This window comes from Centropristis striata, chromosome 17 (assembly GCF_030273125.1).
Source record: "Centropristis striata isolate RG_2023a ecotype Rhode Island chromosome 17, C.striata_1.0, whole genome shotgun sequence".
Taxonomy (NCBI): domain Eukaryota; kingdom Metazoa; phylum Chordata; class Actinopteri; order Perciformes; family Serranidae; genus Centropristis; species Centropristis striata.
This window is the reverse complement of record NC_081533.1, coordinates 35,579,104-35,598,162: the sequence shown is the minus strand read 5'-3', so window position 1 is coordinate 35,598,162 and position 19,059 is coordinate 35,579,104. Positions and strand designations below refer to the sequence as shown.

Below are 19,059 nucleotides of genomic sequence, written 5' to 3'. Positions count from 1 at the left end.
ATTGGTAAATTATTTTATGCTTGAGTTCTGCTTCCCTGTTGTCTGTCTCTGTTGTCTGACTCTGTGCGTGACTATCAGGTCAGCCTTGGTAAATATCTCTATGCATTTATATTTATCAGGCAATATGATTTTGATACAATGATTATGTTTGTGTGTTAATGTTATAATATATATTTCACTGTCTGTTTCATATTTTTTACACTTTTAGAATCTATGTGAGACAGTGAAAATCCTTTGGCTCTGTAAGACATGATATCTCTGTAAGACTGACAAGGCAGGAGGTTTTTGTTGAATGTTCTGGAGAAGAAGCCAGGTCAGGATGGCCTTGTCCGGGGCAGCAAGATCGTATGCCCAGCTGGCATGACGTGCCGCTTTGTATTGATTAAAACTGGCGAATCAGCGGATCAAGAAGGCGGGACTTCCTGGAGGAAATCGACCAGCATGTTTTGTAAACAAATGTTAGTATTTTAATGGGTTCAGGGAGAGAGTCGTGGTTCAGACTTCACCAACTGAAACACGTCTGTTTGTATCAGGGACATGAGTTTTTGAACCCGGAGAATCTCTGTAAAATGCACATTTTTTGACGTATTGTAATAAAACTATGTTAAACTGAGAAACTTGGACGTCTCCAGCTCTTCATTTCCCCATCAACGAACTGCGCAGAAAAATGGTGAGTTTTTTTCTGTTGGTGACAGATTATCAATTTTCAAGGTTTCCTCATGCAATTTTTCTAACATAACCCACTGGGTATAAAAAAATATGTTTTGTTTGAAGAATTTCCAAAACTTCACAGTTTATTTTAGTAAGAAACTGTAAGAACAGCCTCAAAAATCCTCTCAACCCCAATGAGCTGGTTCAGGGTGGGGTTTTTCCCCCGCTCTTTTTACATTTGACTACTACTGTGACATTGTATTTCACTGCAGTATATCAAATGTGATCCATGCGTTCCATCAAAATGAATCGGAAGTCGCAGCAGCCCGTTCTTGTAAAAACATGTTTAAACATGAAAAAAGTGATTTTGGGCTGTTTGGGGGTCTTATGCATTTCTGAATAAATAAGTAAGTATCCTTGAGCAAGATAGTGAACCTCAAATTGCTCCCGATGCCATCGGTGTGTGAATGAGTTCCCAATGGTGGCAGGTGGCACCAGTGTGCCCTGGTAGCCCCTAACACCAGCATGAATGTGTGTGTGAATGGGTGAATAAGCGTAGTGTGTAGTGTAGAGCGCTTTGGATAAACACGCTATATAAGTGCACCCCATTTACCATTTACCCATTTAAAGTCTCAGCTTTAAGACAAGGTTAACATTAATATGAAATTCAAATGATAAGTATAGTTTTTAAGCTCTTAAACGTAACGTTGTCAGAAAGTTTTTGGCGGCACACAGACAGGCTGGATGACGTGGTTCAGATAGTGGTGAAGATCGCTGGCTTAACTAGTTGATTAATGTGAGGAGAAAATTGCAAAACTTTTCAATTTAATCAGAAATAGAGGTGCCACATGTGATGATAACTGGACAGAGTTAATTATGGACTATTTCACCGCACTGCTAGGTGAGGAGACGGGAGGAGAGAGAGACAGCGGGACCTCCGACTAGGACGCTAACGGTCCGGCTAACGTTAGCCGAGATAATGACGGAGAGAGTGAGTTGGAGGAAGAAGAGGAGGAAGATATTTCTGTGTTAGTAAGGGCTAATAAAATCACTAGAGCAGGCTAAGAAAGCAGCTAATAATGCTTGATAACTACACTACACTGTGTGTAACGTTAGCCCAGGTGTGGGCGTGTCAGGTGTGTGTCTCAGGTGTCTACTGTCTCCTATAAATTACATTTATTAACATAATGAGGAAAATCAGTGTTTCATTCACTCAAAAAAGTGTTGTCTCCTAACATAATCCAGGCAGTGATTACCTTATCACCACACAACTGAGGCTAATTATTAAACACTAATATACAAACATAATTTGTAGGAGACAGGTTTGCTGTGAGACACAAAGGTGAGGAGATCTTTAGGCTATAACAAAATAAACAGCCTAAAGTATGGTTAATGTATAGTAAAAGTATTGTTTAAAATATCTGATATGGTGAATCATAAACTGTATGGTGAATATGTTATGTTTCTGAATATGGGGCTGTATTAAATCCTGTGCAGTCTGTCTATCAGTTAAAACAATGATTCATATATAAAATGTGAAATGTAGTCCTGCAGCTTTATGGAATTAGCACAGTTTTTAACAGGACCTACCAATCCCACATGTTTTCATTTGGTGTCATTTTAAATGAGAATAAACACGGATTAAAGGGATTTTTTCCAGAAATATCACAATTTTTAGGGAAACTTGAGTTACGTTCATAACTCGTGATCCATTCAAGGACAATTGGAAAATTAAAATTCCAACGACAATGCCTGTTTTCAAAGTTACTTTCCGCAATAAATGTACTTTTGGCTTGTTGTACATACTTTTTAAATCCCGCCTACATAAGTAATAGCAGTAGTTTTTGCCACAGCTGAGCTGACAGCAGTGCTCTCCGTCACCAGTGAGGAGAGCACTGCTCAGAGCTGCTGATTCATTCAGTGATAAAGGTCATTAAGTGTCATCAGCTCACTTTATAGAGTGCGTTGTTTCAATGTGAAAGTTTAATTAAAGTCAGATACATCAATAGAAGCATTGTCTGAAATAACACTGTTTAACCCATTGACGACGGGAAAGCATTACCGCATTTCTACCATTGAAACCGGGATCGCTGTTGCGTCACTCTACCATTAAGGCCGGGACAGCGGATATCTCATTTTGTAGTATTTGTATTTTTTTCCACCTATTTTCGGTCTCTTGGCCAAAGAAATGCATCAGAATCATGATCAGAATACATGCGGGAGTGTCGCAATGCATCATGGGACTTTTCCGGAACTTTAAATCATGGAGGAGGACGACTATAGCGGAGGAGCTCAGCAGGAAGTGACGGAAGAGATCTGATGAAAACAGCACCGATGATTTTATTGCTGATCCGACTTTGAACCCTCGGAACCAATCGACCAGATTTATGGATGAGGAAAATGTTTTTAGACGACATATTTTCACCGAAGAACAGACAGATTTGTGGCAATCTGGAGATAATAATAATATTATTAAAAATATATTAATATTGATAATAATACTAATTGATTGTGATGATGATATAAGAAATCATGACTGTTTATGTCTTATATTACTTTATGCGTCGTTGAGTACCCTGAAAAGTGCAATATATAAAATGTATTATTATTATTCATTATTATTATTATTATTATTATTATTATTTATTAGAGTAGGCTAATGAGAACTATGTCTTGTTCTTCCAGTGGTCATATCATGTTAGCATCTTGCTAATGGGCATGTATTAGTATTATGCATAGGATTTTTATTCAGACAAATGTAACATTTGCTGAGTTTGTTGATTTTTTAAAAAACTTTATTGAAGGTTTGGACAAAAGCCACGGGTAGAAGCTCTCAAATACTTTTTGAATTTCATTTTTATCTGCTACAGAGGCTAAAAAATCTATTATTTAGTAGGTGTTGAATTTCCAGAAAAACTTCAGGTTTTAGAGGGTCTTTTGAAAATCGACCAGAGGTTTTCCATGCATTTTTTTCCAGGCGCTTTAGGCCTTAATGGGTTAATGAAGACATTCATGGGATGGTTCACGTACACAAACTCATCGTGCCTGCTTCAAGTCACACATACTGTAACATTACCATTGCAGTTAACCTCAGTGAGTTTATTTTAACTCTGCAGCAGCTCTGTTCTCATCAGCAGCTTCTGCAGACGTGTAACAGATAGCCGTGTGGTTTAACTTTTACACTTTAACAATATTATACCTCTTAAAAATAAACTGATGCTGTGACAAGGCTGAAGACCACAGGTGCACATTGAGGACGAAGCTTTGAATAGCTTGAGAACTTGATTCTGTGCAGATTAGGGAAAGCCACACAGTGTTAACTCATCGTGCAGTTTATTGACTTTTTTGCCCGACAAGTTCTTTTGACTTTTGGGCGATTATTTTCTTGTACACAAATCATGGGTTAAACATTTATATATGTATTATTATATGTTATCTCTTGTTATAATTTGGATGGCTTAGTACTGTTCAGTGTCACTAGAACTTGTGGTAATTTATGCACAATGCAAAATAAGTCAGTTGAAGCAAGACCTGCTGCACAGGAAGTTAATTTTAAATCTACATCTCAAGCCCTGTTTTAGTGTATCTCAAATCCACTGCATGTGATATAAGGTGCTCAGTGTGCTTTTAAGGTGAGCAGGAGGGTTGGTAGACGGATCAGACTGACTTTGACCCTGTAGACATATCTTCTTGTCCTGTGTGGAACTGAAAGGCAATGTTATTATTTTCTTTGTTGTGTTCTCCATTACCCGAATAGCTGCGTCCAGTCAGTCATTTTAACTCAAACCCTGTTATTTGTTCCAATTTGTTCCATTTGTTCCACCATAACCAAGCAGTTTTGTTGCCCAAACTCAATGTAGTATTTTTGGTGCCAAGACAAGACAAACTTTTTTTGTGGACTCATTCGGTCATTTTGAGAAGCCACTATCCTTGTTACAAGGGGAAACTAAGGCCACTTTCAAAACCCCAGTCCGTTTAGTTCATCCGAATCAGAGTGATATTGATACATTTGGTTCATTTTGTATTTAGCCTGGTTTCACAGTGCAGAAATGTAAGCAGATGAAATAAAATATATATACATATTTGAAGAGGGGCGTGTACTAAGGTGGAGAGCTAGAAATGTACTCATTAGTATGAGTACATTTCTTTGTAGTTCAAATAAATCAAATGTTCAAATGTTCAAATAAATGAGTACATTTATTTGTTATTGGTTGAAAAATTGGCAGTGAAAAATGTAAACAAAGCAGGTAGCCCACAATCCACTGAGTTTCAGTTCATTTCCTTTAAGTGGTCGGATTACATTCAGCAATCAAACCGTACTAGGTTCCATTTGGAAATGGACCGAGACGCGATCTGCAAGTGGGCTTGGACCGGTTGGTTTGGTCCGCACCAGAGGACAATTGGACCGTCACAAGCAACCAAATGAACCAAAACAAGGATTTAATCACCAGAGTTTGGTTGAAACGGACTAAACTTTTGGTTGTGAAGCGCCCTAACATGCCATCCCTGACCACTTGTGTTTCTGTCATCAGTATATGAGAGTTGGGATCATGTTGGGAAGATAGTCACAGAGAGGCTTAGAGAGGAAGCTCTGCTCTTTCTGTCTTCATCCTTGAAAGGTTCTCTCTTGTAAAACCAAAACAAGGAGAAGATGCAATCCTTTGAAAAAGGATAAGGCCTAACTAGGTTCTACAAAGCAGCAGCTTTTTTCAGAATTTCACATGAAAAGCACCCAAGATTGCTGACCAAGCAGCAGATGAGATGGCCCCAAACAATGGTGATAAAACATGTTTTATGACTGGTAGAAAGCATGGCTCACATGACAGAAATCACACCGTGGTTAGAGTGAAATGAAGTTATCCTTTATTGTTGTATTCACATGGTAAGAAGGTGACTTTATATAAACATAATACATTGTTGAAAGGATTGACAAAAGGTCTGGGTACCTATCAAAATCAACAAAACACATGAAGCAGACTCAGCAAAGTCAACAACCCCGGAACAACTTAACCTAAATCTACTGGGAGAATAAGAACTTTATTTCTGTACTTATCGTTTCCTCCAGTAATATAGTACCACCAGCGACCCCAGAGCCAGCAATAAAATGATCAAAGAAATCCGTAGACTGGTGCCATGAGAACAGCAAACATCAGTGGAGGGCGAGTCTTTGTGAAAAGCTGGAAGGACAATATAAAACATGCTTTAAAATATGACACATGGGTATATAGTAATACGTTTTCTACACAATCAATCTCGATCAAACTCTTTTAAAGTTTCATATGTGAAATAAGCCCTGAATACAAATTTGCATTTGTTGACTTTGAAAAAACTGACAAAAATGTTTCTGCTGAGCTCATATTGTCATAACCTGAACAATACTTGTCCATGTTAGTAAAACAGTTGATGTCTCACCTCTGACAGCCAGCCAGCTCTCTTCTGATTCTTCAGTCGTAGAGATGCTGCACTTGTACAGTCCTTCATCAGACTTGGAAACTGTCTGAAGGATCATGTTTCCTGTAGAGTTTCTCTTGATGAGGAAGCCATCTTTATAGAACTCTGCTGTGAGGTTAGAGCTTCCTTTCTGTCTGCAGCTCAGAGTTACAGATTCTCCTTCGATCACAGGAAGCGCTGGACTCACCAGGATCACAGAACCAGCTGAACAACATAGTTTCCAAAAGTTAGAACCATGTGCACATTTTCTGTCTTCAGACCAATAAACAAGCTGTTAAACGTACCAGTGACCGTGATGTTGATGGAGCTGCTTCTCTTCTCTCCAGCTTCACACCAGTACGTCCCGCTGTCAGAGGTGAAGGCAGGTTTAATGGTGCACGGTTCTGTTGATGTGTCCCAGTTAGCAGCACATATCGTTTCGCCTGCCTTGATCTGTTTCATCACTCTCCAGCCAGTCACAGGCCCCTCACAGTTGAAAACAACAGTCTCGTATTCAAAGAGCTGCTGTGTGTTTGGAACAACACGGGGATAGACTGCATCCACAGCAGAGACAGAGAATTAAACATAAAGATTTTGTTCATATATAATATTTGCTGTTCAAAACATACAAAAACTACAGCATTATAAATAACATTTTAAAATAATGAGACGTTACTAAATGCTAACTAATGCTACTAATGCTGTGGATACAGCCACAGAACAGAAACAGCTGCTGAAAACAAACTGCAACTCCAACCAAGGAATAAAGGTACTTTTTTGGATGTGAGGGGTCAAAAAACTTCCCAGTTTTAGAATTGTTTTAATTGTTGTGCCACTAGCAGCCTGATCCCACAGAATTATATGAGATGATTAGAAAACTTAACAACAAATTACTTTTACATGTATTTATTTAGAGAACGCTACACTGTTTCGTTCTGGTGACACATCATTTTCATATATTACGTGCCACCAGCATGGAATTCGGTGTGAAGAAGTCATGCTCTCCTTCCCTTAAGCAGGAAAACAACACACAGCTTTATTTCAAGCATTGGCAGGACAGCAGCAGTGTTTAAGTACAGGATTGTTTGCATAAGTGGCTCTTTGGCCCCTCTTTAGTGGCTCCCTGTTGCTTTGACAAAAAATATATGGAATTTGATAAAGGTGATTTGTTTACATTCTAATTCTAATTTTACATTTTTGTTGACCTAAAGTGATTCTTACATTATCCAATTGTAAAAATATTTAGCCTATAGACGGGGAAAAAAAGACAATTTTAGTCAACTTAAATGTGAATCATCTCCTATGAATATCTGCTCCTTCTCCTCAAACTTTTGCCAAACTGCTATGGATTTTAAAATCCCAAAAAAGAAAATCTCTGAGGAAAACAGACATTTGTTTTCTTTCACGGCAAGTGCTTCTGGATTAGCAGTATGTTTGATCTGTGTCAAGAAATTGGAAAAAACTACTTTAAGGCTTAAAGATGCTGCTCCAGATGGATCTTTCTTTTCCATTTTGGCCAAAATGTTTTTTTTTTAATTGAAGAGGTTGATCCCTGCATTAGATCAACAACAGTTAGTTGAAAAGTTTTGGGCGGTAGCCAGATCATGCTGGACACTTCCACTTCATGCATATTTTTAAAACTCTTTGACTGAGTCTTCTCTCATTAGTAATGAATTACTTAATAACTACTTACCAGCATTCTGTGAACAACAAAGACCAGTCATCAGCATTACATTTATCACTAAAAACACAAAAGAAGAAAGTTGGCAAAGTAAATGATTATAAAAGTACATCCATGTCAGTTAGCTTATATACCATATTATCAAAAATGTTTAATATTTGAACAGAGGCTAAATATCTCAGTTCCTAAAAACATAAATCATACTTTGCATTTTGCCTGACCCTTTTGCAGTATGCTGATAAAAAAAACCATCACCAATATTATTATTAACTGTATATTTTTCCATTTTCTTTTCCATTTCGGCCTTACTACAACTGTGTAAAGTTTATCACAGAGCATTTGGAGACGTCTCAGTACTCACTCAGTCTGAAGCAAAGAGCTGCAGCCTCCATGTTGTCTTGCTGCTGACTGACTAACAGCCGGGAAGTAAAGTTGCTGTGCAGCTTATTTCTGATAACAGAGGCAACAGCTGGTTTGAGGTCTGTGTGAGAGAGATGCTTCTGAGTTATAGTCATACAGAAGCTTTTTTCAATTTTCATGGCAATACCATCATCATCAGGAGAACTAGTTGGGCTATTGAGCTGCAAATATAAAAATATAGAAATTTAAGCTAAGCTTAAAAAAGATATTTTCTTTTTTTCACCAACAACCGCAGGAGAGTTTTTTTGGGATATACGGATAATCATGTCCACTGTTTTCCTTTTACAGCAGAAATACATTTGGCTTCTCTTAGTCGTCATGTGTGTTGTTGATGATGGTTTTCTATACAAACTATACATGCACTGTACATACAGACTGAATTCAGTCATACTGGTCTCACTCTGCCCTCTGCAGTCAGTCAGCTAGCATCACACCGTCATAAGGAGCTTCTCTTTACAACGTTCCTGTTTGGCAAAGACATTCATAACTAGTTCAAACTGTCTTTTTAATACAAATACTAAAGAAACGGCAAGACTAATGTGCTGTCACGTATTCTATCAAATACATGTTTTATTTACCAATGTATCAAGTCATTGTTGGCTTCAGGTTAATATCAAATCTCACTGTGTCTTTATTACTGGCATGAGAGGTTAAAGTACACATCGTTTTATGAGTGGAGTGGACTTTGGCTGCGTTGTTTTCCACTGAGGTGAGCCGTCTTTAACTCTCGACAGGTAGGTTAACAAAGATTTTTTTAAGTTTTGATACCTTACTTTAGTGCTATGCTCCCAAACCTTTCACTATGACCTGATTTTAACATTGTAAAAAGCCAATCGACCATCACTGAGTCTTTTATAAACCTTTTTTTTTTTTTTGTTGAGTCACAGCACTCGACAGTAAACGGATGCATCAAAGGACATCTTTGATTTTGTGTTCCAGCTTTTCAAAATTTGGTGAAAATGAAGATCTTCAGTTCGTTGGTTGTTGATTTTGCTGTTCTCTTCCTGGTCCTAATACGCTCCTGCGGTGGTAAGTTGCACACAAATACAACAGTTAAGCTTTCATGTGGCAATAAAAACTTATACAGGTACTTTGCAGTCATGTCAGAACAGAGTACACTCATGTCATGCAGCCAGTTGTTTTTTATAGAGCAGAACAGAGTTAGAAAAATAGGATAATCCAAAAAAATAATAACTAGAAAATTTCCTCTGTGGAAATTCTGAAAGGGCCACGGGGGCTACTGCCGGTGTCTGTACACTATGATGAGACTCTTCAGAGATTTCAAACTATGCCCTTTAACCTCAAAATGTGTGTGTGTGTGTGTGTGTGTGTGTGTGTGTGTGTGTGTGTATGTGGGTGTGTAATTAAAATCATATAAAGTTACCTGTGTGTGTGTGTGTGTGTGTGTGTGTGTGTGTATATCTGAAACTGTAATCACATCAAAGATCAAAGGCAATCAGATCAAAGCAATCAACTGAATTAACTGCAGCTGTTGATGAAAGAGTGACAGCAGCCAGAGGTGGACAGACTGGAATTTCTGGCCTCGAACAGAAAGCATTTTTGGCAAAACCATAATACCTATCATTGATCCGACTTCACTTTGAGCGTCCTGAGTTCTTCCTGAACGTCTACATATGTTTTTTTTAAGAAAAATTTAAAAATAGCTTTGTTAGAGCAATCTAAAAAAACTGTTCCATCTCCCTTTTTCTGAAATCTTCCTGCGTTTTTAATATGGGAGCCAATGAGGCTGTTGGTGCGTGTTGGTGGCACATCTGTGCGTCCTACGCCCAAACTATAACTCTGACAGCTTTACCAGAGGATTGTGAGGGAGAAGACAAATTTTCCTACATTTCTATGTATAAATTATTTCTGTAGAGTGGAATTTGCGGCCTGGAGCGCAGTTTTCAAATTTATTTTTTGACAGTTTCTTCTCTCCCTCTACACTCTGAGCGATGATGTCACACACTGTGACACGAACATTCCGTGCAATACACACCCATTATAATCTCAGAATTTCTCCAAAAATGATCATGGTCATTGAACAGGGATTGATAAAAAACTATATGACCTATCGAAACGTGGATTAATACACCGATACACAAGACTTGTGTCTACTGTTTAAAGTTTAAATGGAGTCTCTAGGTGAAATTATGCCGAAGAAGTAGACGTTTAAAAATCTCCAATTATTGTTCATTTTCGCTCATTTTCTTGGGCCGTCCCATTCATTTCAATGCAAAATTGTGGGCACTTCGTATTCTTTAGAGAAAAGTAATAGCACACTGATCCCGATCAAACCGCACCTTTTGATATATAATTTGTCCTGCAACTCTTCAAGTTGTAGGACTAGTAGCGGGATGAAATTGCGTCCGGAAGAGGAATAAGAAGAAATCCACAGTATAACAGTAGTGCAGCACTGGTTACTAATTACTAGAATTATATGAAACACACATATCTAACAAAGGCATTAATCAAAACATAAATAACCAGAACTCTTTCCTCCTCAGGTCAGTCTCAGGTGGTTGGTCCATCTCAGCCAATAGTGGCAATGGTTGGTGATGACACCATGTTGCCGTGTCACCTGCACCCTGCGGTGGATGTTGCCTCCCTGGCTGTGGAGTGGTCCAGAGCTGACCTGAACCCCAGATTTGTCCACGTGAGACGAGATGGTGTGGAGCTTCTGATTGACCAGAACCCGTCATACATAGGGAGAACGTCAGTGTCTGCTGACAAGCTGAAGTGTGGAGACCTTTCACTGAAACTCTCTAAAGTTAAATTATCCGATGACGGATCATATAGATGCTACATTCCAGAGATGTATAAAGGCTCGACTGTTCGACTTGTTATTGGTACGTGGGCGTAATGAATTTGTAATGTAAACATTACGACTAAATGTCTAATTAGGTTTGATTGAAAAAAAAACATCCTCGTCTTCCATGTCTAGGTGCTGTCTCCTCCCCAGTTATCAGAATCACCAAAGATGCCAGTGGAGTGACTCTGCTGTTAGACTGTGAGTCTTCTGGCTGGTATCCAGAGCCTGAGGTGTTGTGGCTGGACGGTGAGGGAAAGCTCCTCTCTGCTGGACCTACAGAGACAGTCAGAGGTCCTGATGACCTCTATACTGTCAGCAGCAGAGTGACTGTGGAGAAGAGTGACAGCAACAGCTTCACCTGTAGAGTCCACCAGAAGGACACCAACCACACCACAGAGACACACATCACTGTTGCAGGTAAAAATTATTATGAGTTTTTCAGAAGCTGTAGTGTAGTGGAATTACTACATCTCTTGAGTGAGAAAATGAATCAAAGAGCACGTCAATGTTCCTTTTAGTCTTGTTTATTATCAGACATCAAATTGCACTGCCTAGGTACAGCAGGAGAACACTTGTCAAATCTTAAGGGCTGTCGCAAAAAGAGTTGTCCCGTCTCCAATAAAGCCCTGAGTTCTCTCCCCTTTTTGTCTCTGTGTCAGGGCGTATTTAAACATTCTGTAAATCAGAATTGTGACTTCACACAGTTCGATGAATAGTGCACGATTTTTATTACCTTACAAGGAGACTCTGGCTGGATGCTGTGGCTGCACCCAGATAGTCACAGATGGGCCTTTAACTAAAGCAGAAGACTTACATTAAGTGTAACAGTGAAATATACCACTTGTAACATACAACATACTACAGTACAGTTTGAAAGCTCAACTAAGTTAGGCATCTATTGGTACCAACTACATTACAATATGATGCTAGTTTAGAAGGAAGGTGACTATAAATATGAGGAAATGTTATGCTTTATGCTAAACCCCTGCAGGTTTTGGCAAACGCTGCTGTTATTAGGGCCTCGGGGCAATCTCCCCAGCACTGGTCCAAGTCTTGTGTATCGGTGTATTAATCCACGTTTCGATAGGTCATATAGTTTTCTATCAATCCCTGTTCAATGACCATGATCATTTTTGGAGAAATTCTGAGATTATAATGGGTGTGTATTGCACGGAATGTTCGTGTCACAGTGTGTGACATCATCACCAGAGTGTAGAGGGAGAGAAGAAACTGTCAAAAAATAAATTTTAAAACTGCGCTCCAGGCCGCAAATTCCACTCTACAGAAATAATTTATACATAGAAACGTAGGAAAATTAGTCTTCTCACTCACAATCCTCTGGTAAAGCTGTCAGAGTTATAGTTTGGGCGTACGACGCACAGATTCGCCACCAAAACCACCAACAGCCTCATTGGCTCCCATATTAAAAACGCAGGAAGATTTCTGAGCTGTCTGAGATTTAACAGTTTTTTTAGATCGCTCTAACAAAGCTATTTTTTAATTTTTCTTAAAAAAAACATATGTAGCTGTTCAGGAAGAACTCAGGACGCTCAAAGTGAAGTCGGATCAATGATAGGTATTATGGTTTTGCCAAAAATGCTTTCTGTTCGAGGCCAGAAATTGCAGTCCACCTCTGGACCTCTGTCCACCGGCTGCTGTCACTGTCAGGTGTCAGTTAATTCTGTTGATTGCTTTGATCTTTGATGTGATTACAGTTACAGATACACACACATGCACGTAAGCACGCACACTCCTCACACATGCATAACTTTATGCGATTTTTCGCTACACACACACACCCAGGTAACTTTATGCGATTTTCGCTACACACACACACACACATTTTGAGGTTAAAGGGCATAGTTTGAAATCTCTGAAGAATCTCATCATAGTGTACACACACCGGCAGTAGCCCCCGTGGCCCTTTCAGAATTTACCCAGAGGAAATTTTCTAGTTTGGATTATCATTTATATAGTATATAACATCTTCTTTGTAGCCTCAGAATTGAGAGTTGAAATGGCTACATTTAGGGACTAACATCATCACATATGAAGAGAAATCAGGCCCATTGAATCCACAAGAGTCTCTCTCTTCTTTCCAGTCAGACCCAATTTATGCAGCTCACAGACTGTTTAGGGACCCCAGGATGCAGAAACATTCACATACAATAGAATAAACTAGAAAATTTCCTCTGGGGAAATTCTGAAAGGGCCACGGGGGCTACTGCCGGTGTGTGTACACTATGTAATTCTCTCCTCTTCGGCCTCCCCCAGAAATCCCTCCATAAGCTCCAACTGGTCCAGAACTCAGCTGCCCGTATCATCTCCCAAACCCCCTCTTTCCACCACATCACCCCCATCCTACAGCAACTCCACTGGCTTCCAATTAACTTTCGGATCAACTTCATACCTTTAAAGCCATCCACAACCTTGCCCCTCCCTACCTGTCTGACCTCCTTCACACTGCCACCTCCACCCGCTCCCTCAGATCCTCCTCTTCCATCCACCTAACTGTCCCCCCTGCCCGGCTTACCACCATGGGGAGCAGAGCTTTCAGCCGCTCTGCTCCCAAACTCTGGAACTCACTCCCACCGGACATCCGAAACATTGACTCCTTCCCTCAGTTCAAATCCTCTCTCAAAACCCACCTTTTCAGGATAGCATTCTCACTATAGATGTCATGAGTGTGTCACAGTGTGTGACATCATCGCCAGAGTGTAGAGGGAGAGAAGCAATTGCCAAAAAATAAATTTTAAACTGTGCTCCAGGCCGCAAATTCCACTCTACAGAAATAATTTATACATAGAAACGTAGGAAAATGAGTCTTCTCACTCACAATCCTCTGGTAAAGCTGTCAGAGTTATAGTTTGGGCGTAGGACGCACAGATGATCCACCAACACCACCAACAGCCTCATTGGCTCCCATATTAAAAACGCAGGAAGATTTCGGAAAAAAGGAAGATGGAAAAGTTTTTTTAGATTGCTCTAACAAAGCTATTTTTTCATTTTTCTTAAAAAAAAAACATATGGAGACGTTCACGAAGAACTCAGGACGCTCAAAGTGAAGTTGGATCAATGATAGGTATTATGGTTTTGCCAAAAATGCTTTCTGTTCGAGGCCAGAAATTGCAGTCTGTCCACCTCTGCTGTCAATGAGCCGGAACAGGTGGCAGTTAATTCTGTTGATTGCTTTGATCTTTGATGTGATTACAGTTACAGATACACACACACACACACATGCACTAAAGTGCGCACACTCCTCACACATGCATACACATCCTTCAAACACGCACACACAGGTAACTTTATGTGATTTTAATTACACCTACACACACACACACACACACAAACACACACATTTTGAGGTTAAAGGGCATAGTTATAAATCTCTGAAGAGTCTCATCATAATAATAATAATAATAATAATAATAATAATACATTTTATTTAGCAGCGCCTTTCAGGTCACTCAAGGACACTTTACAAGTTAAAACAAGATCAAACAGATAACAAAACAAAACAAAGACAAAAACAATTAAAAGTGCTAGTAAAAACATCATGACATCTATAGTGAGAATGCTATCCTGAAAAGGTGGGTTTTGAGAGAGGATTTGAACTGAGGGAAGGAGTCAATGTTTCGGATGTCCGGTGGGAGTGAGTTCCAGAGTCTGGGAGCAGAGCGGCTGAAAGCTCTGCTCCCCATGGTGGTAAGCCGGGCAGGGGGGACAGTTAGGTGGATGGAAGAGGAGGATCTGAGGGAGCGGGTGGAGGTGGCAGTGTGAAGGAGGTCAGACAGGTAGGGAGGGGCAAGGTTGTGGATGGCTTTAAACGTATGAAGTTGATCCGAAAGTTAATTGGAAGCCAGTGCAGTTGCTGTAGGATGGGGGTGATGTGGTGGAAAGAGGGGGTTTGGGAGATGATACGGGCAGCTGAGTTCTGGACCAGTTGGAGCTTATGGAGGGATTTCTGGGGGAGGCCGAAGAGGAGACTCTTCAGAGATTTCAAACTATGCCCTTTAACCTCAAAATGTGTGTGTGTGTGTGTAGCGAAAATCGCATAAAGTTACCTGGGTGTGTGTGTGTGTGTGTGTGTGTGTAGCGAAAAATCGCATAAAGTTATGCATGTGTGAGGAGTGTGCGTGCTTACGTGCATGTGTGTGTATCTGTAACTGTAATCACATCAAAGATCAAAGCAATCAACAGAATTAACTGACACCTGACAGTGACAGCAGCCGGTGGACAGAGGTCCAGAGGTGGACTGCAATTTCTGGCCTCGAACAGAAAGCATTTTTGGCAAAACCATAATACCTATCATTGATCCGACTTCACTTTGAGCGTCCTGAGTTCTTCCTGAACGTCTACATATGTTTTTTTTAAGAAAAATTAAAAAATAGCTTTGTTAGAGCGATCTAAAAAAACTGTTAAATCTCAGACAGCTCAGAAATCTTCCTGCGTTTTTAATATGGGAGCCAATGAGGCTGTTGGTGGTTTTGGTGGGGAATCTGTGCGTCGTACGCCCAAACTATAACTCTGACAGCTTTACCAGAGGATTGTGAGTGAGAAGACAAATTTTCCTACGTTTCTATGTATAAACTATTTCTGTAGAGTGGAATTTGCGGCCTGGAGCGCAGTTTTCAAATTTATTTTTTGACAATTTTTCCTCTCCCTCTACACTCTGGTGATGATGTCACACACTCTGACACGAACATTCCATGCAATACACACCCATTATAATCTCAGAATTTCTCCAAAAATGATCATGGTCATTGAACAGGGATTGATAAAAAACTATATGACCTATCGAAACGTGGATTAATACACCGATACACAAGACTTGTGTCTACTGTTTAAAGTTTAAATGGAGTCTCTAGGTGAAATTATGCCGGAGAAGTAGACGTTTAAAAATCTCGAATGATTGTTCTTTTTTGCTCATTTTTTGTCGCCCGTCCCATTCATTTCAATGCAAAATTTTGAGCAGTTTTTCGGGACTTATGTCGCGAAAATTTCGTATTCTGTAGAGAAAAGTAATAGCACACCGATCCCGATCAAACCGCACGTTTTGATATATAATTTGTCCTGCAACTCTTCAAGTTGTAGGACTAGCAGCGGGACGAAATTGCGTCCGGAAGAGGAAGAAGAAGAAATCCACAGTATAACAGTAGTGCAGCACTGGTCCCTGCAGCTATTGCTGGATGGGACCAGTGCTGGGGAGATTGCCCCGAGGCCCTAATTAGGCTTTAGGCTTTTTTAGACAAGGGAAAAACAGATATGATCCTTTTCAAAGCTGTCCCTTTGCCTCTGACCTCATGATATCTGAATTAACAGACATGTCCACTTCATGTTCATAACATGCAGTTTGGAGCAGAAACCACACAGTTTTTTCTCATGCATTAAATGTGGTATTTTGTCCTACTGTATGTGAATATTTGTGCTTACTGGGGTCCCTAAACAGTCTGTGAGCTGCATAAATCAGGTCTGACTGGAAAGCTGAGACTCTTGTGGATTCAATGAGCCCAATTTTATTCATGTGTGATGTTGTTAGTGAGTGAAACTTAAGCTCAGTGTATAAAATGAGCTGCTGTGACCTCTAGGATAATCACAGCCTCATAAAACTTTACAACCACAAACTAGAGACCTAGAGCATTCAGAGGATGGATGGCTGACACAGATTCATAATAAGGGGCTTTCTCAGCAGACAACACAACATAAGTGCCGTTCAATCGCCGGAAGCTTAATTGTTACAGAACAACAATACAATATGGATCTTCTGCGGTTTTCTTCAAGGTGTTGGTGTCCTAATGTGGCAATTTTATGGGTTTTTGACTATTTATATCCCATTTTTTATGTTAAATCCAAGGACAACTACCCAAAAATTGTTGCAACAACAGAGAGACATAATGGAGCATGGAAAATACCTTAAATAACTTCAATCTAAGTGTTAAGGTCAAACAGATAAATTTAGTATTGACCAATAACTGTCATGTTTTGTCTTTTTTGTGTCATTTCAGAAAAAGTCTTCATGGATCCTCGTTTTTTAACTGTTTGGCTCATCATCACCTCCACTGCTTGCATCATGTCTATCAGTGCAGTTGTCTTTGTTGTGTGGAAATACAGATGTAAAAGTAAGTCTCAAAATTATTTCATTAACACATTTAATGACAATCAGTACTGTACAAATAACTTATTTTAAGTGATAACTAATCGTTTTTTAATGTTATTCATACAGACGGCAACTTTAACCATGAGGTTAGACATGAGGCTGTCCAAGGGGAAGAAGAGAACAAAGTAACATCTAGCACCAGTGAGAACCTCATAAGAAATGAGTTGATGACAGTTGATGCTGTGGACAACAAAAACATAAACCAAATAATTACAGCACTGAAGAAGCAGATGGAAGATCTGAATTCCCAGGAAGAGAAAGTCCAGTCACGACTGGAGGAGGTGAGCAGACTTATGGTGAAGAACAAGAAGAAGATGGAGAACTCTGGCCCAGTTGATCAGAAGAGGCGTGAAAAGACCAAAAAGGATCTGGAGCAGAGAGAGACAGAAGACAAGGAACTGTTATGGTACACAAAAAAACACCTGAATACAACAGAGGAGATCATCAGAAGATTGACAGAAATGAAGACAAGAGAGAGTTGAGCAAAGCAATGAAGTAAATACAGATTAAAACAACCCTTCCCTGCATGTAAAAACTAGAATTTCTGAAGTTGAAGTTGCAGTTTACATCCATGTCTGTCCGCACACAATACTTCAGATATGGATGTTTCTTCAAAGCCTAAAAAAATGAATAAATTGGATGCTTCACTCAAATATTCAGTCTGGCAGCTACACAATCAGCAGTTTCAGATTAGTGTCAGCGATTTATTATCCAACCAAACGTCTCCCTTTGAGCGTTGTAAAAAATTCATTTAAAATGTGTAATGATTACATATGTGTTTGTCCATAGGATTCAATGGAGAAACACATATTTTGTCACAGTGTCTCATCAGTTCATGTGTGAGTCCAAGTGAACATTTGTGCCAAATTTGAAGAAATTCCCTCAAGTTGTTTCTGAGACATCATGTTAACAAGAACAGGGACAGAAAACAGAATCAGTTCAGTTTATTTAGTTTCTGTTGTATTTTGTCAGTTACCATCTGTTTGTTTTGATGCATGTCCATATTTGTTGATTCCATCAAGGACCACTTTGATGTGACTCTGTTTGGAATTGTTGTCATTTTAATTTTCTAACGAAAATCTAAAAATCAGACGATCATGTTCTGTGGATTATTAAATGGATAACAAACAGTTTGAATGTCTGAACTGAACTTTAGAAATCAGAAATGTAATTATTTAGAGCAGTCTGATTGATTATAGACACATCGTCTCTCTCTTTTTCTCACAAACAGTCACATGATTATACAAGCAGGTTTATTCCTCCCACTTTTGCAGCTCATTTCTTTAGACTGAGACTTGCATGCAGGTGTTTTTAAAGTGTAAAATCTAACATGCATGTATGTTAACCAAAGCTGCTGTGGTGGGAAAAATATATTCCTACGTAACGTTTTGCGAATCACATTTTTTTAAATTACATTTTTCTGAAGTACTTCTCTTCCAGCATTTACATCATTTATTTCCTGTTTAAACTGTTTCTTATAACGCCTCAGCAGGACGTTTTTTGTCCTAAACCTAGCTCAGTGGTTTGTAGCCCAAATTCACAGAAACTGCAGCTTTTTTACGTGTTTGTAAAATGACGTGTGTGCTACTTTTAAACTCTGTACCGCGAGCTGTGAAACCATCATAGGAGTCTATGGGTGGTGCTGACAAACGTCTATTCTGTCGTCTAGTTTGTTGAAAATTACATACTGAACTGAAAGTATTTTTAAAAAAAACATTTGATTTGAGTGATTTCTTTCTGATTTATCTATTTTTTTTAAAAAGGAACTGTATTTTTCATTGTTGCCTGATTTGATGTGCTGAGATATGATTCATAATGTATATTTTTTGTGAATATTGTTGCCAAAAGTGAAGAACTTTTGTATTGTTTGGAAATAATCATCTGAGTTTATATATAAACTCAGATATTTAT

General features: G+C 39.2%; 2 protein-coding genes across 2 annotated transcripts; one reads left to right on the top strand and one right to left on the bottom strand.

Moving 5' to 3' along the window:
• Window positions 1–5,700: 5,700 nt before the first annotated feature.
• LOC131989337 (sialoadhesin-like) lies at window positions 5,701–7,816 on the bottom strand. Its single transcript, XM_059354526.1, has 4 exons — window positions 7,775–7,816; window positions 6,387–6,635; window positions 6,064–6,306; window positions 5,701–5,828 (listed from the first exon to the last, which is right to left on the bottom strand). Exons 1-4 carry the CDS (start codon window positions 7,809–7,811, stop codon window positions 5,701–5,703), a joined length of 657 nt encoding a protein of 218 aa, XP_059210509.1. The 5' UTR covers window positions 7,812–7,816.
• Window positions 7,817–8,861: 1,045 nt separating this feature from the next.
• On the top strand, window positions 8,862–13,666 carry LOC131989336 (butyrophilin-like protein 10). The gene is made up of 5 exons (XM_059354525.1): window positions 8,862–8,916; window positions 9,122–9,211; window positions 10,687–11,028; window positions 11,124–11,408; window positions 13,410–13,666. Exons 2-5 carry the CDS (start codon window positions 9,142–9,144, stop codon window positions 13,664–13,666), a joined length of 954 nt encoding a protein of 317 aa, XP_059210508.1. The 5' UTR covers window positions 8,862–8,916; window positions 9,122–9,141.
• The last annotated feature ends 5,393 nt before the right edge of the window (window positions 13,667–19,059 follow it).